General features: G+C 48.5%; 1 protein-coding gene across 4 annotated transcripts in view; it reads right to left on the bottom strand.

Annotated features, from left to right (window-relative positions):
• Positions 1 to 27287, bottom strand: part of Chst11 (carbohydrate sulfotransferase 11) — a 203941-nt gene that overhangs the window by 83385 nt on the left and 93269 nt on the right. For all 4 annotated transcript variants that reach the window (XM_076919842.1, XM_076919841.1, XM_076919843.1 and 1 more), the window contains one exon: positions 17470 to 17555. In XM_076919842.1, the coding sequence (XP_076775957.1) occupies positions 17470 to 17555 (86 nt within the window). The remainder of the gene's footprint in view (positions 1 to 17469; positions 17556 to 27287) is intronic.

Genomic DNA, 27287 nt, shown 5'->3' on the forward strand with positions numbered 1-27287 from the left:
CTCACCAGGCCAAGAGCTGGCAGCTCTGAGTCCCTAATTATGTTTCAGATCATCACCTAGCATCCTGACCCCTCAGCAGTAAAACAAGGAGGGAAAGCTGTATTCCAAACGTGCAGAGGCCAAGTTCACGAGAGTTCCACTGTCTTCTGGGCAAGATTTGGAGGGGAGAAAGAAGATGGAAAAAAAAAAATGATATCCCGTAGTCCTCCACTGTAGTGCTCCACTGGATACAGACCCCGGTTCCCATGGCATCTACTGAAGAGTCCTCTGGAGGACGGTTCAAGAACCTTGTTTTCTTTTTAGAATAAAATAGCAAAGCATCAGTGTGTTGCCCATTAGTCTACTGGTGGAGACCCAGGGTGACCCTGGGAGCCCTGAAGGGCATGCTCAGGGCATTGTGTGTATTGTCAGAGAGTCGTCTTTTCTTCTGAAGCCTGGCCCCTCTGGTTTCTCATTAAAAGAGGAGGTCATTTTTGTAGACACGGAAGGGTTTTCACAGCTGCTTAGAGACAAAGCCAGAAATACAGGCTTCAAAAGCTCACTTTGATTTTTGCCTAAGGTTGAGGCTTACGTGGTACCGTGCCTTCCCATGTGTGTTCAGATGCATGCTGTGTGTGTATGTGTGTGTGTGTGTACATGCACAAACATCAATGTCAGATGTCTTCCTCAGTTGTTGTCCAAAAATTTCCTTTTAAAATAGGGTTTCCCACTGAACCTAGAGCCTTGGATTTGACTAGATAAACTGGCCAGTGAGCATAGGGACCCCTCAGGTCTCCAACCCTCCCCAGTGCTGGACTTACAGGTATGCACTGTCACACCTGGTTTTCACATCCTGGGGACACTCTGGTCCTCATTCTTACCCACTGAGCACTTTACCAAACTGGTCTCACCAGCCCCAGAGGCAGGGATTTTAAAGATATAATTAAGATAGGAGAGGTCACAAAGACCAGGCCCAGACTATCTGTAGGAAGGAAAGAAGAGACACCAGAAGAGCGGACACCCTGGCAAGACAGTGAGGATACGGCTGGAAGAAGGGCTCACAGGAAACCAGCCCTGTGTTCAGACTTTTAGCTTCCACAAGCCTGAGAAACTAGCTTGCCCGTGGAAGCTACCAGCCCCAGGGTACCTTGTTATGGTGGTCACAGTTCACCAAAGCCCCTGAAAATACCACAGATTTCAGTTCAAGCAGACTCCAGGCTGCTGCTGGGCTCTGCCTGTCCAGATGCCACCATACAAGTAGGCACAATTATTATCTTCCCTTTATATCAATTCCTCATTCCCTCCCTCTTTCATTCATCTATTCGGTAACTAGGTAACAAGCACCATTCATTCATTCATTCATTCATTCAACAAGCACATCCCAAGAATCACACAGCTTTCTCCAGAATCCCTTTGATGCCAAGGAAGCCCAAATGCAAGATCCAGGAGGCCCATGTGTGATTCACAGACCACCCATGCTTGACCTCTAGGGATCTGACCAGCGTGTCTGGCCCCTCTGTCTCAGCCTCCCTGGCTGTGACAGTCACTTAATTCCTATTGTTTCAAGCTATCTCTTTCCTATTCTCCTCCTGCCAATTATGCGCTGACCCCTTTTCAAACCTCAAAATTGAGGTTTGAATGTAATTGCTCCAACAATTCCCCAGTAGCTGGGCTAGAGTACAGCGCATCTTAATGAGATGCGGGATTGCTCTGTGCAAGGCTTCTCTCTGCCAGAGCTCCAGGATTCTGCCTGGCAGCTCGTTCCCACCATCCTCCGTAGATGGGGGCCCCAGCTCCCACTGACAGTGAACACTGTGTTCTGTGCTCTCCAGAGCCCTCATTCATACAGTCTCTCTGCTTGCTTGCCATTTTCAGAATGAACAGAGACTCCCGGGACTGAGCAGCATCTCAATCCGCAGAGGGAACCTTAGAGAGGCCGACTTCTCCAATCCTAGAACAAGAGCAACGGAACCAAAATTAAACAACCCGTCCTGACTTTCTCTAGCAACCACAGGTGGAAAGATTGACTGGCCAGCACCCAGTACTTTACACGTATGCACACCAAGACTCTGAGATGGATGGTGCATCCTCAGGAAAATACCACTAACCGGATCAGGTATAGCACTCCACAGTTTGCCAACAGCTACCCATGGCTTACTACCTCTGGGGAGGACACTGTTTTTAGAATCCCAGGAACCCTTTGGTTGTCTCAGCAAAGCCTTGGATTGTGCAGAAACTAGGAAACTAGCTCTCAGGGAAGGGTTCTAGCCACGCCCGCTCATTTACATATTGGTCCTAGCAGTTTGGCCCCCATCCCCAAGATGGGTACCTATAACAAAGAGCAGAAACGGCTACTTCACAAGCCTTGGCCACAGCCAGATGAGCTCTGGTTCTTAGTATGTGACAGTCACAGACTGACCAATGAACTGGGAGCCTGTGACTGTGGATGGGGTGTAATGACCACTGTGTCCTATGTGTCTGGCAAGCTCAAGGCCTCTTGCTGTGTTGTCTTCGTTTAGCGATCACAATAAACCTATGACGTAGTTACTGTTATCCTAACAGGGGGAAATGTGGGAACTGAGGCACACAGAGAGGTTAAGTACCTTGCTCAGTGCCACGGAGTTTGTAACTAGAAGGGCTATCTGCTCTGAGCCAGCATGTTCTCTGTCCTCTCTGGTCTGGACAGTTAGGTTTAGCCTGATCTAGTATTTGTTAAAAGCAAAGGCTGACAAGATGGGTCAGTGGGTAGAAGCACTTGCTAGGCAACCCTGGCTGCCTGCATTCCATTTCCTGGGTCTTCTGTTTTGCACGTGTCCCATGACACATGTACCCTCTCATACACACATGCAATAAATTTTTGTGCGTGTACATGTACATGTGTGTAATTGTGTGAGTTTATGTGTACAGAGGCCACAGTGAGTCAGATCCTCTGGAGCTGGAGTTGCAGGTAGTTGTGAACCACCTGATACGGGTGGGGGCTAGGAACTGAACTTGGGTCCTCTGCAGAAGTAAGCTTTCTTAGCCACAGAGACATCTCTCCAGCCTCCAGTATTAGAGTTATCTGGTATTAAAACCTTCAACCTTCCTTCTTGTTCTCATCTATAAAATGGGGCAACAATACTTATACTCTCAAATGATGTAACTAAACACACCAGGCTGGGTATCTAGGGAAGAAAAGAGGGTTCTTAAGCTCATAGTTGGGAAGGAAGAAAGTTCAAACTTCACGATGCCCATTCTCGAAAACAGCACCTAAGGAGTGTGTGCAGAAGAGGGAGCTGAGCTCACAGCAGTGACGGAGCCAAGGACATGGGGGCAGAGTGGCCATGGATTTGTCTAGAATTCTCTCCAGGGAACTGCCTGGCATTCAAGGAGAACTCCATTAATTCCCAGTCTCCCAGGACAGGGACCCAAGTATTCTAACCATATCTATTTCTCTTAAAGGCCCCAGCCCCTCCTGCACTCATCATACAGAAGACTGCTGGGGGACACACACCAACCAAACCATTAGTCTCACCTGCTACCCTCACAGGGCTGATCTCAGTGGGGCCGGCCTTGTGAGTGCTCCGGGAGCCCAGGAAATGCTACAAAACCATGACAAAACAGGTCTTAACACATTTTACTGGGGATGGCCACAGGGTTTAGTCCTCTTATTTCCTCCCCCACCCTGCAGTCTGTCTCTCTCTGTCTCTCTTTGTCTCTTCCTCTTCTTCTTCCTCCTATTCCTCTTCCTCTTCTTCCTCATCTTCTTCTTCCTCTTCCTCTTCTTCCTCCTCCTCCTTGTTGATGTACTGTATTAGGCCCTGTGGTGTCACCTCCCACCTGCAGAACCTCATCTATAGAGGAGTAAGGCAAATTTCAGGCAAAGTCTGTTTTTTGCAGACACGGCAAACACTTTAGCTGTATCCCGGCTGTTCCCTGCAGGTGAGTGGTGATAAGCCTGTGTGAGGTTCACTGGTGGAGCAAAGGCTTGGCTTTGTTATCTATGCCTTTTCACAGGACCTCTAATGATCCTCAAAGGCCTCTCTAATGGAGGCAGGAGGATTCCCACCATGGTCAGCAGCAGACAGCCTCTGGCTTGCTGTTTTTCCTCAGGGTTTTTCACCCTTCAACCTTCCTTCTTGTTGCCATGGGTGGGCTTTGGGACATAAACCCGTGGTACAGTCAAGGACATTGATATTCCCATTTTCTGGACTTGATGGGCTGTGAGACTCTGCTCATCTGAGATCACAGGCCCTGCCTCCAGTAAGCAGTCCTTGGACCTTACATACAGGTAAGGGTCCCTTAGCTTTAACTACAAAGGTGTGTGGGCATATGAGATTTCTATTGCTGCTGTAGCTGATTACCCCAAACTCTGTAGTTTAAGACAGCATGGTTTACTCTATGGGATTCTGGAGGTCAAAACACTAAAGTGAAGGTGTAAGCGGTCCAGACAACTGTGAGGCACCAAGGGAAAACCCACTCTGCCCTCTCCTACATTTATTTATTTATTTATTTATTTATTTATTTCTTACTTACTTACTTAATTTTCAAACAGCGTCTCAGAAAGCCCTGGATGGCCTCATACTCTGTTTGTAGCTGAGGATGACCTTGAACTCCTGATTCTCCTACATCACCCTCCGAGTGCTGGGATTACAGGCATGCTCTACCGTGTACGGTTTCCATGGTGCTAGGGATCAAACTGAGCATTTAACGAACACTAGACATGCTCTGTACAGAACTAGCTGCATCCCCACCCAGTCTGTCTGTCTGACTGTGACAGCCTTGTCTCCATCTTATGGCGTATGACACATAATGAATCTCCCTAGAGAATCCAGGACAACCTGACCTTAAATCTCCTCCCTGTGGCTGCATGGTGCCCTTAGTCACATAAAGCAGGATACTCCCATGCTCTGGGAGGGCATTCTGTTCACCAAAGCTTGAAAAGTCAGCAGCTACAGACCTTGGGTTCCAATGACTTGAGTCAAGTTTAGGGGACAATCTCATGCCTCCTGCCCCCTCCCTAAGGGCGTACGCAGCCCAGGGTCCCTGAAGGCTGCTCAGCTTTGATTTTCCATAAGATCCTTTGAGCATCAATGGAGGTGCCTCAAACAGTTGTCTGTGTCCTATAGCTTTTGCCCAGGATCCCCTGTGGAAAGCTTGAGGTCAGGCGTGAAGGACAAGCAGGGTAAAAGGGAAGGGGGTCCTGACAGAGACAGGACTCCCTTAACTGCTGGAGAGACCATGCCGGTGTAGTAATTGGATGACAAATGGCAGCAATTTGCCTGTGCTGCTTTCAGCAAGGCCTTATCTTTTTATTTTAAAGATTTATTAATTTTATTTTTATATGAGTACACTGTAGCTGTCAGACGGACCAGAAGAGGGCATTGGATCCCATTACAGATGGTTGTAAGCCACCATGTGGTTGCTGGGAATTGAACTCAGGACCTCTGGAAGAGTGAGCAGTCAGTGCTCTTAACCTCTGAGCCATCTCTCCAGCCCGAAAGGCCTTATCTTAAGATGCTTATCCTGGGTTCCCCTATGATTTAGTTATATCATCATAACCCAGAGAGGAGGCGGGGGTGGGGTGGGGGGGGTGAAGGCTCACTGATAATTCTTCCACCCTTCTAGTGCCTGTTCTATACTCCAAGAAAACCCAAGCTTGAATTTCTGGTGTGTATATGGGAGGAGTATTTATTTTAAGGTAGGATCTCAAGTAACCCAGGCTACCTCAAACACACAATGTGGCCAAGGATGACCCTGAACTTCTCATTCTTCTGCCTCCACCTCCCAAGTAGGCGGATGGCAGGTTTGTGCTACGACATGCCCCATTTTATGTAGCGCTGGGGACTGAACTCAAAGCTTGGTGAGTGCTAAGCTAGCATTCTACCAACCAGGCTACCTTCCCAGCCCCTCTCTACCTCATTATTAGCCAAAAGAAAATCACATTGGTATATGCCACTCCCTAATAACTCAAAACAACTATTTTCTTGCTCAAGGGGGAAAAATGACAGTTTATTATGGGTAGTAGAATGAATGAATGAATGAATGAATGAGCAAGCAAGTAAATAAACAAGGGCTTTCTGTCTTTGTCTCTCTAGCTGGTCCTCATTAAGAAAAGGGTAAGCGAGCTGTAAACTGACTGCTCCCAGAGGATGCTCCTGCCCACTCCCTGGTGAGCTAAGGGTAGGCCTGAGGGAGGCCACTCCCTGAGGAAAGGCCTAGATCTTCTCTGCCATCTCAGCTTCTCTTTCAGGCTGCTTCCCCCAAGACCAGGAATAATTGGGTGCCAGCCGCTTGCGAACTCCCCAGCGCCTCAAAGAGTCACAGGTCTCAGACAGGGCTCATTTATCCCTGTCACACAAAAGCAATCTTAGAGAGACGCAACTGGGCTTCTGAACCGAGAGGTACCATTCAGGGGATGCAAATCCCAAGCCTGGCGAGCAGTAGGCCAGTAGGCGGGGGTGGGGAAGCCGGTACAGTGGTGGGCTAGGCTGTACCTTTGAAGGACGAGTCTCAAGACAGCCTTCTAAGTCTCCTCCTTTTCAAATGGTCATTCTAGCGTGCAGCTTCCCTACAAATCAAGACGTGATCTGCAAGCAAGCCCGTCGGCCCTGGAATACAGGTCCTTGGGAGTGTCAATCACAGAACTGCCGAGCTGCCTGCTGGGTGTATGGCTACGCTCATGTGTAAGAGAGGGTATTTCTCCAATTCACATTTGTCCCTACGCTGTGTGTGAACTGCGTTCCTTCTTGATAGTCTTTCTGGTTGCTGTTGAAAAGGAGAAACTAGAATGTTCCATTGGCAAAAACCATGGGTCTGTGTTTTTCCAATTCTTTGTCCAGAGGAATAAATGGACTTTCTGTTTGGTTTATGTTGTTTGTATGCATTTGATATACGTGTGTGTGTGTGTGTGTGTGTGTGTGTGTGTGTGTGTGTGTCTGGTAGCCACCATCAGGTAGGTGCCTTCCTCTGGTGTTCTCTACCTTATTTTATTTATTTATTTATTTATTTATTTATTTATTTATTTATAAACAGAACTCTAACTGAACCTAAAGCTCACAGATTTTGTAAGACTACAGGCCAGTGAGCTGCAGGAATCCTCGTTTGCCCACATCCCCAATGCGGGGATTACAATACAGGGCACCACACCAGATGCCACACCTAGGATACCACACCAAACACCAGCTTTCCTTTTTTCCTTTTTAAATTCTGTGTGCTGGGGATCTGAACTCAGATCCCTCATGCTTGTTGGACAATCACCGCCTGACCAAGCGTCTCCCCAAACCTGGTTGGTTTTTTGACACAGGGTCTCATGTAGCCTAGGCTACCCTCAAGTTCCCATAATGATAACTTTCCATCTCGGACCCCCTCCCTTTCACCTCCCAAGGGCTGCGATGACAAGTCTGTACCACTGCTGTTGTTCTTGCAGAGCTGGGAATCAAACCCAGGGCTTGGAGCCTTTTCTGTGTGAGTTAACCTCAGATAGCACCTGTGCCCGGCTACAGAACCAGCGCTTTCACCAACAGAAGCCCAGTGAGCCCATTACTAATCAGGGCCACAGACCCTCTCTGAACAAATAGCTCAAGGCCTGCCCTGCCCACAGAGGGCTCAGGCTTGCTTTCGCTGGCAGTTTCTCTCCTGTTAATTAGGGGACAGACCCAGAACCGCCTGCCGGCACGACTCTGTAAACACCAGTACTTGGTAGGGCTTCAGCACCAGCACAGAAGATGGCTGCCAAACCATCTCCGTTGAAATCTGAAGAACAAGTAGAACATGGAAATAGGCCCCACGGGCAAGGATCGAGAACCCAGAAGAAAGTTGCACATGGTTACTATGTCTGGGCAGGGAGAGCTCAAAAAAGGAACATCTAAAAACAGCTGCCTAACATTTTTACTTTTTATTTTAAGAAACAAAAAAGGTTCCAAAACCCATAGAAGTGCTAACTTCCTGCAACTTCCCTGAGTCAGACATTGTCTCTAGCCTCCAAAAACACACTCTTGGCTTGGGAGTGCTCAGCCTGGCTCAACAAAGTGCCTGTGTGAGTCTGAGGGAGAGTTAGCCAAACCAGGAAGGGGACTGTACTTGCAGGCACAGGATGCACTGTCTCCTGTTCCCCTGAATCCACCCACTGGGGACAGAGGTATTCTGAGGACCCTATGGGAAAACTTAAAAGTTAAAAAAAAAAAAAAGTACTGGTGGCTAAACTTGGCTGTATGTTATGCTATTGTTCTGGGGACTTCATAGAAGTCAGCTCCTTCCATTTTGGAACAACCCAAAGATCTATAAACTGTCAGCACCCCCACCCCCCACTTTACAGATTAAGAAACTGGGGCCCAGGGAGATTAGGAGAGTATCCCAAATTCCCTTACCAGGGGCATCTGGCGTTATCACGGCTTAACTGCTGTGAGACACACAGTATGGTTAACTGAGGTTAAGTAATTCATTTGCGGTTTCCGGATGAGGAAATCAAAGCCCCCGAGATCCTGAATTCCCTCCATAAAGTGGTCTGGTCTTGCTAGTAAGGGGAAAAGTTCAAATGTGAGGGGGTGACTAGGCCTCCAGATGCCTTCACCTTTTGTTAAACTGTTCTGTGGGAGACCTGTCACCGTAAGGTGGGTGGCTCTGCCACCGTAGGGTGGGTGGCTGGTAGGCAGAGCACAGGGAGGGCTGCCACACTCCACATACTCACCCTCCTATACAACTCTTCTTCCCTGAACCCCAGAGTCCTGGCTAGTTTTATGTCAACTTGACACAAGCTAGAGTCATCAGAGAGGGGGGAGCCTCAAATGAGAAACTGCCCAAGATCCAGGCATAGACAAGCCTGTAGGGCATTTTCTTAATTAGTGATTGATACGGAAGGAACCATTGTTCCTGGGGGTGTTGGGGTTCTATAAAAGAGCAGGCTGAACAAATCCTGAGAAGCAAGCCAGTAAGCAGCACCCTCCATGGCCCCTGGATCAGCTCCTGCCTCAGGTTTCTGCCCTGTGAGTTCCTGTCCTGACTTCCTCTAATGATGAACTGTGATGTGGAACCTTTGCTCCCCAAGTTGCTTTGGTGATGGCCGTCTCATCCCAGCAATAGTAACCCTGATTAAGACTCCCAGGAGCTCTTCCGTTGTGGTATCTGGCTGTCTCTGGCCACACACTAAGCTCACAGGGCCCAGGAAAAAGTGGCTGTGTTCAGAGCCTCAATCTCTCGTTAGGTTTTGAATGTGAAATACCCTCAGTAGGCTCCTGTACTTGGGCACTTGGTTCCTGGCTGGGGCTACTATTTAGGGAAGAAGGTATCTGTGGGAGTTTTAGGAGATTGGGCTTCACTGGAGGAAGTGAGTCGTTTTTAGAAGGCAGGTCTTGAGGTACAGCCTGGCAGGGTTTCCAGCCAAACTATCCCTGCTTTCTGTCTGACACCCAGATGTAATGAGCCAGTGGCACCTCCACCTGCCATGCCTTCGATGGCGGCTTGACAGGTGGTGTCTCCTAAATTATTAGAATAAATGAGAAAAGCACCTAATTCAATACATACTGAGGAGTCCCTGCCAACGCCTAGCTAGGAAGCCAGGTAGGTTCCAGACTCGCAAGTCACAGTCTCTACCCTCTAGAGGGCTCCTTACCTCAAAAAGCCAGTGCAAATGAACCAGGGACACACCAGTAAGCAACAGCGACAGTGAGGTCACTTCAATGGCCACATGGTCCAATTCAGTAGCCAGTACACAACCCTGACTCCAGGCAGAGTAAGAAAATCAGAACAGAGACTCCCTTCATTTTTACCAATGACTTGTAGAAATGATATTTTGAGTGCCCTGGGCTGGATGAAATATCTGATCAAAATTCACTTCACCTGTTTGCTTTTTACCTCTAGGCTAACAGAAAATCTCCAGAGGAAGAAACGCAGGGAGCGTTTCCCAATGGAGAATGCTGTTCTGAATGAACAGCAGCAGCAGCAGCAGCAGCATAGCCTGGCGTGTCTGCCACGTGCCCAGAACTCTCTATGTTGTCAAATGTACTTCTGAAAAAGCTAAACCTTTTGCATTTTTTTTCCATTTTTGTTTTATAAGCAAACTCTCCAGTGTTGGAAAACATTTAGCCGTTTGCCAGAGACCTCCGATGACCAGCGTGAGTCCTGGGAGCAGGAGACCCCTCCCCTCATCCCCGCAGCGCCCACAGAGCTTGACAGCAAGCCAGGCTCTGGCAAGCTTCCTCTCCATCTGACAAGGTCAGATTCCAATCGGCCGAGAAGCTGCTTGAGTTGGTGCAATTTACAGAAAAAATCAAATTATAAGAGGCCTCTCCTAATTGAGGGTAATTCAGGAAATAACATTCGGTAAGTGGCAACTTGTCCAGCTGTGTGACCATTTGGCAATTGCTGAGGTCACTCCGCCACCCCAGCGGTCCTTCTCCCACCGAAAATATGTCAGATTCTGTTCGCACAGACCGCCACAGAAAAACTCCATTAGTTCCAAGCACTTTGCTCGCCATATTTCCACAGATCCTGTCAAAGAAGGGGGCATTCCTGGAATCTTCTGTGTCTGAAACAGAACCATGGCCTAAAGAGGCAGCAAAAGTTAGCCAACACCACCCCAAGAGGGAGTGGCTAACTCCCCCATTCCCAAGGTGCTCACTGAGGGGGCTTGTGGCAGACACATCTACAGCTTTTCAAACCACGCCCCTGTGTCTGCTCACTGTCTACGACCTGTGTGCAGCGGACTTGTTTGTACACTCGCTGCTCACATCTGCTCACGGAGACAGAGACATTCATGGCCTTGGAAATGGGTGTCTCTAGCTCACAAAGAGACTGAGATGTGACATAAATCAAAACGGATTGTGTTCTCAGTTGAGTGACCCCCCTAACTCTGTCCTGATTTGAGAGTGTCCTCAGAGGCAGGAAGCCCCAGAGATGCCCCTGACTGTAGCACCCTGAGTTCCGGGATCGCAGGTGTGTGCTGCTGTGCTCTACCTTCTGTGTGAGCACCGGGGTGTGGGGGTGGGCGGTAGAACTCAGACCCTCCGGCTTGTGAGGGAACCCTTTACTGAATGAGCCTCTTTCTCCACTCAGCCTTCAGCATGTGTCTTTGACTGGAAGAAACCTGCAAGACAGGTGCTTTCCTCTAATTCTCTACAGACGAGGAAGCCCAGGTTTGTGACGGTTTGGTAATGACTGCAGGTCATGTACCTGGCTTCAGATCCCTCATTTCTTTTCAAGAATTCTATCCTCTCCTATGACCTGAATTGCATCTCCCTCCAGGTCTCCACCTGTCCTAGCTTGATCGGATTATCTGACCAGGGCAGCTTTTTGCTTGAGTATAATGGAGCTGCTAACCATAGGGGGGAAAAAAAAAGAGACAGCCCACTGTCCCTGGCTTTGCAAAGATCCTCGCTGGCCTAATGTCACTTGCCATGAATAATGTAGCACTCAAGAGACTGCTATAGGTAGGGAGAGGTTAATGTAGTATTTCATCTTTGCTAGCCAGCTGCCATTCTGCTGGGCCAACTATCGGTAATAGCTCTGCAGAAGGAAGGAGCCAGTCTACAACTAAATCAATCCCTCTTTGGCTGGTGGACAGCTGCTGGGTCAAAGCAAGATAATGAGACAGGATCATCACTTACCAGGTGGCTGGTAATGAAGAGATTGATGCAGCAGAGCTGGGCCTGAACAATAGCTGCCCTCCCTGGCCTTCCTAGGCAGGTACCACCCCCAACGTTTTTTGCCAACAGCAGACTGCAGAAGCAGACAGCCTCCCCCTTCTTGACTATTTGGAAGATGCAACTGATGCCTGGAAACCTCATCTGATGTCTGGTCCTTCCCCTCCGCTTACAGGAGAGGCTTGGGTTTTCCTTTCGGGGAGAACTTGTCCCAATCTGTTACCTGGGGCACAGTTTCTAGGGGTAGCTGCAGAAAGCTTTTTATCCTTAGGAAAGCATTGCCTTCACATGGAAAGACCTCAGGCCTGAGTAGATCATTAAAACAAGAACACAAGATGGCTTGTGTTAGACTCAGCAGTGTCTGTAACTGAAGGCCCTAGAGGACCCTTCAGCCCTGTGCTACTGAACTGTGAAGCCCAGAACAATCACCTCGGAAGCCCTGGGACATACTGACACGCTGGCAAAGTCCTAGACTGGATGAAGGCAGCCACTGGGGGAAGGCCTAAGCTCCGGGCAGTTCTTCACATCTCTTTTTCTTTTTTTCTCTTTTTTTTTCTTTTGGTTTTTTCGAGACAGGGTTTCTCTGTGTAGCCCTGGCTGTCCTGGAACTCACTCTGTAGACCAGGCTGTCCTCGAACTCAGAAATCCGCCTACCTCTGCTTCCCAAGTGCTGGGATTAAAGGCGTGCGCTCTTCACATCTCTAAGTGCATCCCATGTGTGGCCAGAGCTGAGAGCCACTGGTTTAACACAGTGCTTTCACTGTACAGACAGTAGTGCTGAGAACAAAAGTTGGGGGGAGGGGTCCAGCTCTAGAGAAGCCCCTCATTTAACAAGCATCTGAGTTGGATGTACAGCTGGTTCACGATCTGAGTGTCTCCCTGAGACCCTGATGCCCACCCTACCTCCACTTCTACTCTCTCTAGATGAGGCCTATGACCCAGTCTCCCTGGGACTAAGTGCTTTTCCTATCCCTTCCAGCCAGGCTCCAGCACCTCCTGACTCTAAATGTGAACATTACCCCACTGTTTGTTCTTGTCATCTGCAATACTGGTCTCTCCTAGCATCTTATGTGTCTTCAAAGGTCTGGCTCAAGGGCATCTCCCCCTTTAGAGTCCCCACTGTGTGCAGGACTTGCAGGGAGAGATGCTCACACTACATTTCCTCTTACCTTTTCCTGCTGTCTCTCTTCTGAGACCTTTTTTCTCTGTTTATTCTTTAAGAACCCGGAAGACCAGCAAAATGTGCTGAGCACTGCAGAAGATGTGACCCAGGTCGGGGTGAGGAATGTATCCACAAGCTCCCTCCAGCCCTGGACCACAGTGGCTTCTATCAGTGTGATAATTTCAGTTGGATGGACACCTCTAAGGAGCAAGACCCACCATCCAACAGCAGAGTTCTTAGAGGTGATTTCTGCCTAACCTAGCTCCAAGCCAGGACACAAAGTCCTCTCCCTGCCTTGTCCAGACACCAGACTCTGAAGGAAGAAAACTGCCAACTGCCACTGTGTACAGGACACCTAATGTGGGTTCCACACCACTGCATGGCCTCAGCTCTGGCCACTGACAGCTTTCTATCTGGGCCCAAAGCCCCATGCCCAGGCTGGGCCCATGCCTTACCTTTGACCTATTAGGAAAGAGATCCTTCTGGAAGCTCTTTTCTACCTGGAGAAGTGCCAGGGCCCCTCCTCCTACAGGCCAGCTGGGTCAGAAAGGCCCGGTTCTGTTGTTTAGTAGTACACAATCTTAGCACACTGTGCAGCCTCTTAAAAACTCAGCTACCTTCTGAAAATGGGGTTATCTGAGATCTTCATCTAGAAGGGGGCATTGTAAAGGCTCAGTGAGGAGTTGGGCCATGGCTCACTGGTAGGAAAAATGGCTGCTTAGTGTCCTAGGGGCCTTGGGTTCCATCTTCAACCCAACAAAAGCAAGATCATTGACCCGTGTTTGGAAAATGTCTAGAATAGTGTGTGTTCCACATTCAGTAAATACTGACTGTCTCCTTTCTCCTTCCTCTTCACTCCATCCTTAATCCTGTGCACCCCTGGAGGGGAAGAAAGTCCACTTCAGCACACTGAGAGGTCACCCCATAACAGAGGTAGTGGGACCTCAGAGTTTCACCCCTATTCAGTAACACACTACCCAGAACACTTCTAGATCCCTAAACATCTGGACCCAGGGATGCCAGGAAGCCTCATTCAGACTGAGCTATGCTGCTTGCAAGTTCGTGGCCAGCACTGAACCATGCACCCTGCCCCCTAGAATGTTCTAATAACAGGGCAGGCACACATGCTAAAGAAAGCCGGAGCAGAGCAGGCCAAACCACGGAATGATACTGCGAAGATTCGGGGAAGCCATGAGAGGGAGGTGGGGAGGCAGGAGGACAAGCTGTCTCGCCCTCGATGGCATTCAGGGACAATTACACCCTCTCACCCAGCTGAGAGCAGTTCTCTGCCCTATGGGTCAGCACTGAGCAGCGGCAGTCTGCAGATGGCTCGGCCCACAAGCCTGTGGTTGGCAACTCCTGAACTTTCAGTGACTCGGCGCCAGCTGATCCGATCAGCAATTATGTTTTATTTTGGGGCCAGGGAGACAGCAGAGAACCAAGAAAATTATAAGACATTACAGTGCTATTTTGCTAAGAATATCAACTGTGAAGGATTTTTTTTTTTCTTAACCAATTGTTCTTTGGATGGTTTGGGGTTTTCAGTACACTAAGAAAACCCTGGGTGCCAAAGTCAGAGTAGAGGCAACTGTCCCTGGGCTGGTTTGGATCTTTATCCAATGAAAACCTTGTTGGATATACATCTGTTTGCAGGAGAAGGGTGGTCCCTGTCGAGAAGATTTTAAGGGTAATAGACACCAGCACCAGTCACTAGTAACTGGGTACAATCTCCCAGAGTGGGAGGAGGAGTTTCTTCTGTGGTTGGATCCTCACTGCCTCATACTAGTGATCTGGGTTCAACTAAATCATCACAATTGTTAGTTTCACTTCTCTATCCATAAAAGGGGAAATGCCATCTAGCTCAGGGCTCGTCATGCAGATCCAGTGAGCTGAATCCAAGACCCAGAAAGTGTCTGGATTAGCATATGTATCCGAGGTAACTAAAGAAGGTGCCTTCTTGCTGTGAGGTGAATTTCTTGTCATAAGAAATAAACGGTCTCTGTTTTTACCATTCTATTATTAAAAACAAAGAGATACCCAGAAAAAAAAAAAAAAAAAAAGCCGCGCACACCCTTTCTGGGAGCCGTTGAGCCGTTCAGGTTCGATCGATCAGAGAGTTTGCCACTTGCCTCGGTGACTACATTGTTCCAGGCTCGGCAGCTGAGCTGGTAGGAAACTATGAAAAAGTGCAGGGGAGCTCAGGCCAGTGTTAAGCCTAGAGATGACTCAGGAAGGCAACGCTGTCTAAGCTCGTCAGCCTGTGCGCCCCCTTCTCTGAACTCCACAGCCCACCATTAACCAGGGCTGCATCTTCACAAACAAGCCCTACTTAAGGACTCTGCGTGGGAATGGGGCATAATTGCCACTTGTAAAGGAAACTAGACCCAGAAAAAAAAAGTTTTAGACAACATCCCCAGGAAATGGGGTGATCTTCCTGAAAGAGTGTTTGCTGGATGGGCTGGAAAGGCCAGACAGTGTGCCCAAGATGCCCTTGAAAGACAGTGACTCATTTACCAGAGCCCTCCCCTGCGAGGGGCCGAGCTAAATGTACCTTTCACTAATACAACACTCACTACCACTGTGAGGAGGGGTGACACTAGATGGTATAGTCACCTCTCTTCTGACTGGTCTGCCAAAAAAGCATACAGGGCCGTGCACAGCAGTGCCGGGACAGAGTAAGTACCCATCACAGGTGCCTATATTAGCTTCAGCATGCTCTATGCCCAGTGTCTGACATGCCGGGGTGTCAGCAAGTAAACAAACCAGGAAAGCACAAACCTCACACAGAGGGCAGCCAGCAGGGAAGGTCACCACACTGCCTCCTGAATCCAGCAGTTGGTATGAGTCTCAGAATGTCATAAGAGGGACAGCAGTCAAAGCATGGTGATGTAGCCTGTGCAAGGTCACAGAGCTGGGAAATGATGTCCCTGGACTTTGACACCAAGTCTGACTCTGAAGTCTAGGAAAGTGAGAGGTCACATACAGTCATCCTCCAGTGTTCCAGAGGGATGCTGGGAAATGGCACCTCGAGAGGGCTCGTCACACTTTCCCGCGTGCGCAGCTAGATACATGGGAAGTGGGATCCTGAACCTTGACCTTTGCTCTTTCAAAAGTCACAAATCCTTGGAGACCCCTGACATCACAGGTCCAGCGTTAGGCACCAGACGTAAATTGTAGACCAGACTCAGCCCATGGGCTTTCTACCTAGAGGGTCAGCTACAGTAGAAACCACTCCACACTTGCATCTTATGATGCTCAGGATGTCCAGAGAGAGAGAGGGATGGTTTCTGGGTGGTTATCAATAGAGCATACCAGAAATCATATGCATGGCCAAAGCCTGATTTGATCTCATCATGATGATGACAAAATAGACAGGCTAGGAAATGTATTCACAATTGCCAGGTCACAGGGCCAGCAAAGAAACCACAAGTATCAAATCCCCACTGAGTCTCTCTCTACAAAGACCAGCAGAGGAAGCCTAGAGAGACATTGAGTTTGCAATCCTCTATGTGTTCTATCCAAGTCACACCTAGAGCCCCAAGACAGAGAATCAATAGGGCACCACTGAACACTATCAGGTCACCAAGGGTATCCAGATTCTAGTCCTGTTTTTTCCCCAGAAGGGAGTGCAAGTGGGAGACTGGAGAGAGTGGAACACAGAAGCTTCTACATTTATGCCTTTGCAGTGACTCTAAGAATCTGTCCTCGCTGAGACCGGAGCATTATCTTCTCCCGCCATGCACCATGGTCTATGGAAATACAAAATGGAGCACAGAGTGAAGCCCTGAGGTCACTAGCAGGCCCTCTCTCCTCAGCATGCATTCAGCAGTTACTAAGGTCCGTGGGCGTTCCATCCGGAGCAACACTAACAGACATTCCTACAGAAGGACCAGCTCAAGAGTCTCCACACCAACTCAAGTGGCCTGAGGCTATTGCTATGGTGACCAGGCTTCCTGACTGCTCCTCGATTCCCATGGAAGGCACTCCCCACCCCCGCCCCCACACTTGCCACCTTGTTAAACTAATCAACCAAAAAACCAGCAACAGTCACTTTACATCCACACCCCGCCCAGGGGGTCTTCTGCAGTGAGGTCATCGCTGGGTCTCAGTAACTCCGTGTGGAGTTTATTCATGAGCACGCCTTTCTGGGGGTGCCACGGAGGGCTGCACAGACTCTTGAAGTTCAGAGTCCCATTGCTAGGACCTGGGAATGGGGATGTGACCCGAGAGACCCAACCCCTAGGAAGGCCAAAAGTACAGTCCCGCACAAATCCCCACACTTCTTAAACAACTTTTTCTACAACTTACAAAATATTCCTAGACTATACTTTTCCAAAACGCTTGGGACAAGAAATGGTTCATGTTTGGGCTCCCTCGCAGATTTCTGGACTATCTGTACATAATGAGGTGCCTCGGGAACAGGATCTAAGTCTACAGGAGCGTCACTTACACTGCGCATGCGTCTTTCATGCAGCGTCCCGACATAACTTTGTACAGTATTTCAGTGTACCCGGTGACCCATCTCACTCTGTCAGACGTGGGATTTTCCACTTGTGACACCATGCAGCTGCTCAAAAGGTTTTGGGATTGGGAGTGTTTCGGATTAAGGATGCTGAACGTGAAGACAATCACCAAAGGTAAAGTGTCAGGCGGGGGAGGGCACGTCAAATCCCCAGAACACACTGACGGCAACAAGGACCGGGGTCCTACCTGGATGGGATTGTAGAGCTCCTGCAGTGGACTCCGAGAGCCCTTCCGGCAGCAGACGTCCACTCCGAAGGGATTCCTCCGCATGACTGAGGAGAGAAAGTGAAGCTCATCAGAAAACAGCTACAAAGGTCTGCTGTCTGACAGAGGAAAAGGCATCCGGGAGGGAGGAAGAGACAGGATGCAGAGCGGAAGGAGTAATTCTAGCAAAGAGCCCACTGCTGTCCCAGCCGCAACAGTCCCACACTGTTCTGTCCCCACACCTCAGCAGCACAGATCACACTAGAAATGCTTTCCACAGCACACAGGAAAATAAGATAAGCGTCTCAAGCACGCTCAGTGGTAGCCACTTTCAGAAGGCACGAGGGTACCCAAGAAAACAAGTGTGGTTGGCCAGGGTGTGGGAACATAGTCTCACATCACCTAGCAACAGGGCTGTGGTCTGAGAACTGCACCGTCAGGTGACACAGTCACATACACTGAGAAGGTGCGAGGCGGTTGTTCACAGAGGCCTCCTGACGAGGCTGCTGAGGCAAGGGACGGAAGACTGTCACTGTGAGCATTAGTTTTCTAGTTTGCTTTCTGTTGCTGTAACAAAGGCCAGAACCAAAAAAATAACTTGGAAAGGAAAGGGTGTTTTTCACCTTACAGCTTACAGTTCATCAGGGAGGGAAAGACAGGAACCCGGAGGCAGGAACAGATGCTGACACACAACGGGACACTGCTGACTGTCTTTGTTCCCCATGGTTCACTCAGCCTGCTTTCTCACAGCACCCAGGACAGCTGCTCAGGGATGGAACCACCCACAGTAAGCTGGGCTCTCCACCTGTCAATTAGTAATGAAGCAAATGGCCCATAGACATATCTAGAGGCCAACCTGACAGAGGCAACCCCTTAACTGAGGGTCCCCTCTTTCTGGGTATTTCAGGCTAAGACTAGCCATTACTGCATCTTTATAGGAAGAAATGCACTCTAAAGTAACGATAAAAATTGGAGAGAGTAAACGCAAACCAGTAACACAGCTACCCATACTGTCTCGTGTCATATCCTGGATGGGACACGTTTTGCTTTTAGAGAACTGTGGTGCAGTGTGTGTAGTTACACCAGTGCCACCAAAGGCCCCAAAGAGCATCCTGCTATAGCAGCTCTGTGACATTTCTACAGCGCAGGTGTCGCTGTGGTAGGAACTTCCACCTCCATTCTGATCCCACACAATTCTGTGCTGACTGTGTCACATCACACAGTGTGCAGGCATCACCCTTGGGCAACACCACCTCCTCCAGGCACCTGGGACCTGGGCTCCTGAGAATGGGGGAGTCATTTTCAAAGGGCCTTTCCATAGTAAGTCAAAAGCCCAGTCTCTCCTAAGTCTTCTACAATGTTTGTTTTCATTAAAATATCAACTTGAGGCAGAAAAGATGAAGGTCTATGCTCCTGGAAAGAGCCGGCACTTATAACTGCTATGAGGATTAGAACTCTACATCGCCATGTGGTGAGGGGGCCAAGAATCCTGGTCAAGAGAAACGAGCCCTTTCTTTCATTTATCCTGTCCATGACCGCCTGCTATACACTAACACATAACTACAGACAGAGAAAGAGGAGAAAGGAGAGGAGGGGAGGAGAGGAGGGAAAGGAGTTGAGGAGAGGGGAGAAGAGAAAAGGCGAGGGAGAAGGAGCGGTGGAAGAAGAACGCATGCACAAGGCTTTGTTCAAATACCAAACTGTTCGTTACAAAGTATCATCAGCAGAGCCGCCCAGAACTCTAGGGAGCTCTCTGCTGTGTAGTGGTGGCCAAGTGCACATTCCCTCATTCCCTGGACCAGACAGCCTAGATTTTCATCGTGGCTCTAACCACGTACCAGTTGTGTGACCTCAAGCAAATCCCGCATCCTCTCTGTCTGCTTCCTTGCCTGTACAAGGGAGTTGAAAGAGAATCTCTCTGGCCTGGTTGTAAAGCTTGAACAAGTTACCATGCAGACTGCTTAATATGTCCTTGGCAACAGTTACAAGTCTCTGAGGCCATTCTAAGTAATACACTAGACTTGTGCATAGCAATCTATGATTGAAGTTGCTTGGCTGGTGGTAGAAAGATGGGAACACCTCTCTGCCTGAACTAGCGAGCGAGCGAGTGGGCTGAGTGGGAACTGGCCACATGTCAATCAAGATACAGTCAAAAGACTAAGAAGGCCTGTAGATGAAAGGGGATGCTGTTCAGATGTCAGCCTGAGGACAGAGTGAAGAGCTTGGGGCTTGGGAGATGGTTCATTTGGCAAACTGATTACCGTGGAAGCATGAAGGCCTTAGTTTAGATCCCCAGAACCCACATTTATAAAAAACCCAACCAGACACTGTGGCAGTTGTCCACAAGTGGATACTTCTCCCACCCTGGGGACATAGAGATGAAACCACTGGAGCTCATTGGCCAACTAACCTAACTGAAGTGCAGAATTCTAGGTTCAGTGAGACGACTGGTCTCAGAAAATAAGGTGTCACATGACACAGAAAGACACTTGACATCAATCTCTAGCCTTTGCAAACACACACACACACACACATAAACACACACACAAACACAATGAAAAATATTTGTCACAAGCAACAGGTGAACTGCCTCCCTCCTGACTCCTCCCTTTGAGCCTTTCGGATGGAGACCCTGAAAGGAAAGCATCCATTCCTGGAACAAAGGGCCACGTGTCCTGCTGGCTCTCCATGCCTTCCAAACATAAGGCTGGCAAGCATTTTCTGGAAAGGACAAGCGGTGTCTAGGTCGGTGTTTAGCTCCGTGCCACCACTGGGTCAAAGAACAATAGAAGACGAGTGACACACCAACCAGCTTTGTTTATGGTCGGGAATCTGACGCTCACTGAATCTTCCTGCCTTAGGAAGTAAGCTTCCTCTGTTGGCTTGTTTTGATGGCTTAACAAAAATAGGCAGGAGGCAGGCTTTGACCCTGAGGCTGGAGTTTAGAGATCCCCTGCCCTGGAGCCCAGGTCTCCAATACAAGCGCTGCACAGATCCTGCAAGCCCCGAGGCCTTCCCACGGGAGGAGGGATCTTTGAGCAAAAGTCAACACATAAAAGCCATTAGAATTTGATTAGGCTGTCCAGGAAAACACTGCTTCTTTGTTCCTCCACGGCTGCCCCAGGAAGGTGAGGGAGAAATTCTTTGTGTTTTTCTTTAATTTATGACTTCATTTTTCATTTCCACCAAAAAGGAGGTAAGGTGTTGAGGGCACGCAGGTCCTCCTTCTGTACAATGATTCTGCAGCACTTGGAGGGGCGAACACGGCCATAAACCCTGTGAAATTACACCCACGCTGTGCAAGACTCAAGTCCCCCCACGGCAGCAGACAAGCTTACCGGGACCCGCCACACCGTGGAAGCCATTAAAAGCCTGCTTTTACAGGAGGCAGTATTATTTAATTGGTTTATTTTTCTAAAACATGGTCTTTAAGAAGCTTGGACCGTGTGGGGCCTGCAGCTTCAGGTCCTTTACCTGTGACTTCATGGGGCGCCGTGTGAACTGACTGTGGCACCCCAGGCCACAAAAGCCAAAAGGGCCTGTGTGTTATTTATAAGTTGGACAACAAGCCTACCCTGTGCCGAAGGCCTGTGTGCGTGTGCGCAGAGAACACAGAACCTTTCAGGGGCATCTCAGTGCTCCAAAATGGTTCACAGTTTAGGTTTTCAGATTTTAGACTTCTGCATTTAAGAATGAACAAAACTGGTCCAGCAAGACGGCTCAGTGAGTACCAGTGATGATCTGAGTTTGATCTCTGGGACAGCCGTATCATGGAAGGAGAGAAGGGACTCCTGTAATCTGTCCTTTGATGTTCACATGCCCGCATGATCATACATACACATGCACACACACGCACTTAGTTAATTAATTTTCAAGAGACAAATAGAATAATTGGCTGGTAGAGCCTATGCAAATATCCAAATGGACTCCACCCTCCTAGGCAGTTCCCAGGAGAATATGTGGTAAACAGACTGCATAAATCCTCACAAAACTCACATGTGTACCTAGACCATCCATAGTATAAACATCCCCAGGGACCCCTGACTGAGAACCTACATCTTATCTCAAAGAATCTTTGGTGCTTCCAATCCAATTTGTTCAGAGACTGAGGGGCTCTTGGACGCCATCTGGCCACCCTTGCTCACTCTCAAAGGATAAAGGTAAGCCAGTGGAGGGACAGAATGGCCTGTTACACGAGGGGGGTGGGGCTAGCACAGGCCACCAGGTCTCATCCCTGGTGTCCAGGCCTCACAGACAAAGTCACTGCCCCTCTGTCTGTCCATGGGGGGAAGAGGGGGTCTTAGTACGTATGTGGTGTGAGCTAAAATGAGACCAGAGGCCAGACTATCTGAGGGTTTAACCAACAGCATTGATTCTTCAGGCGGATGTGAGGCCAAACCACTGAATGTTCAGAGCGAGGCAGAAAAGTTAGTGAGATTGCTAACAGACTCGTCCGACAGGGCAGTTCTTAGCCTTCTTAGGCAACAGAGTTAAGACAGGGCTAGGAAGATAAGAGTGAGTTAAAGAACCTGAGTTTGATCTCCAGAATCTACATGAAAATGCCAAGGTTGTCAATACACTCCTGTAATCAGCACAGGAGAGGAGACAGGAGGATCCAGGGAGGGGGCACATCTGCCAGACTATCTAACCTGGAATGACCTCCAGGTCAATGAGAGGCCTTGTCTCAAAGGACGGAGACAGGGTTTTGGAGGATGACACCTGAGGTTGCGCTCTGGCTTCTATGCGCACCTGCACAAGTGCATACATGTACACACACACACACACACACACACACACACACACACACACACGTGCACACATACAAGTTAGGGGGAGACCTAAAACAAACAGGCAAAAATACAGTGGTTTATGTCCAGTGGACTCCATAGCTACCTGGTAAACATGAACCCCAGTCCCTTCCCTCTTCAGGCTGCACAGACTGGGAGAAGCCTGACTCTTACACTCAATTCCCACATCTGTGTCCAAACACATAAGTGTTTAAACTCATAAGGCAAGGAGTCCTTCCCAATACTCTGCAGGACCACGCTGAATAGAACGCTCAGATGCTAAAGGTCAAGGATATAAATTTAAGAATTCAGCCAATATCCCTAGCATTACAGGAAAGACAAGCAATACCATTTATCTAAGAACCAGGAGGCTCACTGACTTGGAAGCCTTCCCCAGGGGCTCCATTACCCAGCATGGAAGAACAGACTCGCTATTTCAAAAGTTCACCTGGAGAGAAGAGTGGCCACTGAATGGATTCATCAAAACCAGTGGCTTCCGCCACCACCTCTCCCAGCCTGAGGGTTCTAGTCCCTCTGCAGTAATATGACCAAGTTTGGGGGGCTGTATCTACTTCTGAAAGCACAAGGTCCTGCCCAAAGAAACCACTTGTTAAAGCCTTGAATCAGGCTCATAGGGACAAGGAGGGTGTCTCAGAGACTGCTGGTGCAAGCACAGGGGGTGGATGTTCAGGGCTGAGAGAGGGAGAGAGAGTGTGTGTCTTCAGAACTGGGTGCATTGGAGCCACACTGGGAGAGTAGAAGCAACAACGAGAAGAATGTTTGTATCTCCCTGAGATTCCTATACTGAAAATGGTGGAGTGTTTGAGAGGTATCAGCATGGGGACAGAGCCTTTAGAATGGGGGTTACTGTCTGGATAAAAATGAAATCTTACCCAAGGAGGACACACACACAAACAACCCACAGAACCCAAGAAATGAGCAGCAGATGTTCTGCAGACTCTAATCTATTAGTACCTTGATCTTGTAAGAAATACATCTCTGTTGTTTAGATGCTATGCAGTATGTGGTTGGTTGTTATGGAAGCCAGAATAGGCTAAGACACAAAACTCAGAAAATGATCTTCTGGCCAGCAGAGAATGCCACTCACTTATCGAGAGCATAGCAGAGGGTGAAAGGGTAAGGAGAAGGAAAGGAGTGGGGAGGCACCGGAAGGGGAGGAACCAAAAAGGGGAGCACCCATCAAAGATGAACATGGTTCCCAGGCCTGCTGTGTGAGGAACTATCCAGGAGCTGTGGCTAGAACCAGGGCCTCTAAAGTTCTAATAGGGACAGTAGATGGCCATCTTAGAGTGACCACTTAGAACAGACCCTCAGAATGTGTTGGACTCGTCAGCTCTCTCCTAAGCACCTTGGTATTTGAGCCTGACAGATGGACCAGGAATCAGACAGGTGGGGCTGGTCTTGAGTGGATTTATGTGTGAGCTGGTGACTCAAGTCCTCCAAGAGCCCCACTCAGACTGAGCTCAGCGCTGACCCAAGACCATCAGACTGATGGGACTGTGGCCAATAAAATGGCTTCAAAAGGTGTCTCCAAAACAGCCTGGAATACCAAGTTTTTAACTTAAAACCGAGGATGGTTTCAAATTATTAGAGATTACATATGTACAAAATCTATTTCTGCCCTGGTATAAGTTAAAAACCCTTTCTAAATCTTAATGATCGGGCTTATATTATTTAGATGTTACCTTCTTCTTCTAGGAACTGACATATTCAAAAATAAAGAACTTTAATTTTTAAATGCAATTTAAATTATTAAAAGATAGCTAAGCTGGGCAGCGGTGGCACACACCTTTAATCCCAGCACTTGGGAGGCAGAGGCAGGCGGATTTCTGAGTTCGAGGCCAGCCTGGTCTACAGAGTGAATTCCAGGACAGCCAGGACTACACAGAGAAACCTTGTCTCAAAAACACCCCCCCCCCAAAAAAAAATAGCTAAAAAGTTTTTAAAGGCTAAATATTAATCAAAGGCCAAATTAGACGTTCACTGGCTGAGGTTCTTAGAGGTAGGCTGTGAAATTTGGGACTTTAATGTTTTTTAAGAAGCCTTTTCTGTACACAACAATCAGCCTTGTGCTAACAGACGTGACAGAGCTACTTCAGGCTGACTGTAAAGCATGAAGGGCAGCAGCCCAAACCCTAGAATAACCGTATGTTATCTCTGAAGCCCCACAGTGATCGAATTTTTATAGGGAAGAAACTCAAGACTCCATGGAAAAGTAGTTCAAAGAGCAGGAGCTGGCAGCTGACCCAGGAAAGCCCCTATAAATTCACTTTATATCCCTCGATGAGACAAAGCAGACAGCATTGCATCCTCCATGCAGAAGTCATTCCGAGCCTTGAGCGGTTAAGTTTTCAGCTGCAAGTCTTGACTGCTAGGGAATTCACCCCCTGCCCTGCAGTTTCCTGGAACGCTTCTGAATGTATTTTGCAGGCTGTAGATAACACGCCAGCATGCTTTCTTCTGGTGTCTGCTGCTCCAAGTTTGACTTTCCAACTTGGACACGTTGGTGTCTGCCTCTGGGGTTTCCCCACGCTTACAGACAAGTGACGAAGCTCTTGGAGAGGAGTCACCTTTGCTGAAGCCACTGAAGCCATTAACTCCAAAGCTGTTGGCTCCCTGCTTTCAGCCATGCACAGGACAGCCGCACATTAAACACAGTCAGCCATACAGGGCAGGCTACACCTGCAGGCTAGTCTCTTGCTCAGGGCACCAGCCTTTCCCTGTGACTATCAAAGGGACAATCACCTTTGTTTTTCTCAAGACCACTTGGAAGACTCTGAGTCCCCCTAGCCTTGTCCTTTCCTCTTTGTCTCTGCTTTATCCTAGAAGGCAGGAAACGTGGCCCTCTGGATGGAACTGTGCCCCATCTCCAATTCATATTTCAGAACCTCAATGGAGTCTTTGCAAGCGTAATTGTAGTTACATGGAGATGAGGTCACAGTGGATGAGGGTGGGTCCCAAGTCACATGACTGGTGCCTAATGAGAGAAGAGGTTAGATACACACAGGGAAAGGAACATAAGAAGATGGCCAATGGCCAAAGGCATTGGAAGGACCCGATGACAAGACGGGATGGCAAGGGTTGCTGGGAGCTGTCAGGAGCCGGGGTGCAAGGTAGGGCAAGTATTCTCCCCTAGAGAAGCCTTCAAGGGGGAATACAGCCAACTCACACCTCTACTTTGTGTGTCAACAACTTTCCAGAATGTAGGAGAACAAATTTCTCTCGCTCTGAAACATCCAGTGTGTGCTCATTGCTACACAACTCCAGCACACTAACACGCGTGAGTTCACAAGATGTGTGCACCTCCTTCCTACGGTTGCTGGGAATCCTAAACAAATCGCCCATGCAGAGGCTGAGGGCAAGACCCCGCCCCAGGTAAGTGGTGGATGACAGACCATTAGGCATGCTTCCCGGTAACTACTACCTAATTTTTTTTCCTAATTATTCCCCAAAAGAATGCCTCAGAAATCATCTCTCTTCCAATTCAAGCCAAAACCTCACTGCTGGAATGCAACATGCACACACACAATCTGTGGGGATGGAGTTATTTCAGAGCTGAGGGGAGCAACCCAACTGCCATGGGCAGAGGAGGCTGGGGGTACATGATGGGCCTAGCATGTGGCCTTGCTGGAGATAAGGAGCAAAGGGCCCAGATGCTCTGATGGCTGCTGGCCAGTGGGTCAGTCTCTCCTCCGAAGCAAGAGACGAGACAGAATCTCACCAGAAGGGCACACACTCAAGTCATAAAAAGCTGAACTCTGAAAGGCAGCCACCCAGCCACCCAGCCTTCCATTTTCCCTTCTGTAGGTCTAGGTGAGGTAAAGACCGGGAATTGTGTTTTCAATCACCCACCTGTCTGATGTGTTTCTACCATAGAGGCCAAGAGAGATAACACTGCTTGAAAAAACATGGCTGTGTGTGCCACATCACAGGAGCCAGGAAGGTTTAAACTCTTCAAGCCTACCAGCTTCCCTCTGGGGAAATGGCACGGAGGGGAGAATGTGATGGAAAAGGGCGTAGTGGGGGTAACAATCCTTGTGTTAAAAAACCAGGTTCAGTGTTTCTCAAAATCCCAGGACAGGGAGAGCAGAGAGGCAGATTCCTGGGGCTAGTGGGCCAGCCAGCCTTGTCTACTTGGTAAACTCTCGACCTGTTCAGAAAAATGAACCCATATAAAAAAAATGAAGTTGTGGTAATGGTGGTGCACACCTTTAATCCCAGCACTAGGGAGGTAGAGGCAGGCTGACCTCTGTGAGCCTAAGGTCAACCTGGTCATATAGAGTTCCAGGACAGCAAAGGTTACATGTTCAGACCCTGCCGATGAATGGATGGATGGATGGATGGATGGATGGATGGATGGATGGATGGAGTGGACAACTCCAGAGGAATACTCTGAAATAAACCTCGCATCTAAACATAGACACACAGACACACACACTCACACAGACACACAACCACACAGACATACACACTCACACACAGACACACACACTCACACAGACACACAGACTTATACACAGATACACATATTCATTCTCTCTCTCTTTCTCTCTTTCTCTCTTTCTCTCTCTCTCTCTCTCTCTCTCACACACACACACACACACACACACACACACACACACACACGCACACACACGCATGTTCATTATTGTGTTTTCTTTCTACCAGATAAACACAGGAAAGATTCTAAGATGTCCAAAGTTAGAGAGATAATTTCATGAATTAAAGTCCACTTAAGTGCATTTTAGTAAATTACAGTTATTGCTAATGAGCTAAACATGGTACTGTAGTTAAAAATCTGATGTAAAATCATGGAAATGGGGTTGGCACATCAGAATTCAAACAGGAGGTGAGAATCTCACGGACACAGACATACATGTGATCCAGCCAATAGAAATGAACGCAGCGCTGGATTGCTTCTGAGGGCTCTTTCTTTAGATGACTTCAACGTAGCAGCAGACGTAGTGATAAGGATGTAACTAAACAAAGGGC

Source organism: Arvicanthis niloticus, chromosome 22 (genome assembly GCF_011762505.2).
Source record: "Arvicanthis niloticus isolate mArvNil1 chromosome 22, mArvNil1.pat.X, whole genome shotgun sequence".
In the NCBI taxonomy this organism is placed as follows: Eukaryota; Metazoa; Chordata; class Mammalia; order Rodentia; family Muridae; genus Arvicanthis; species Arvicanthis niloticus.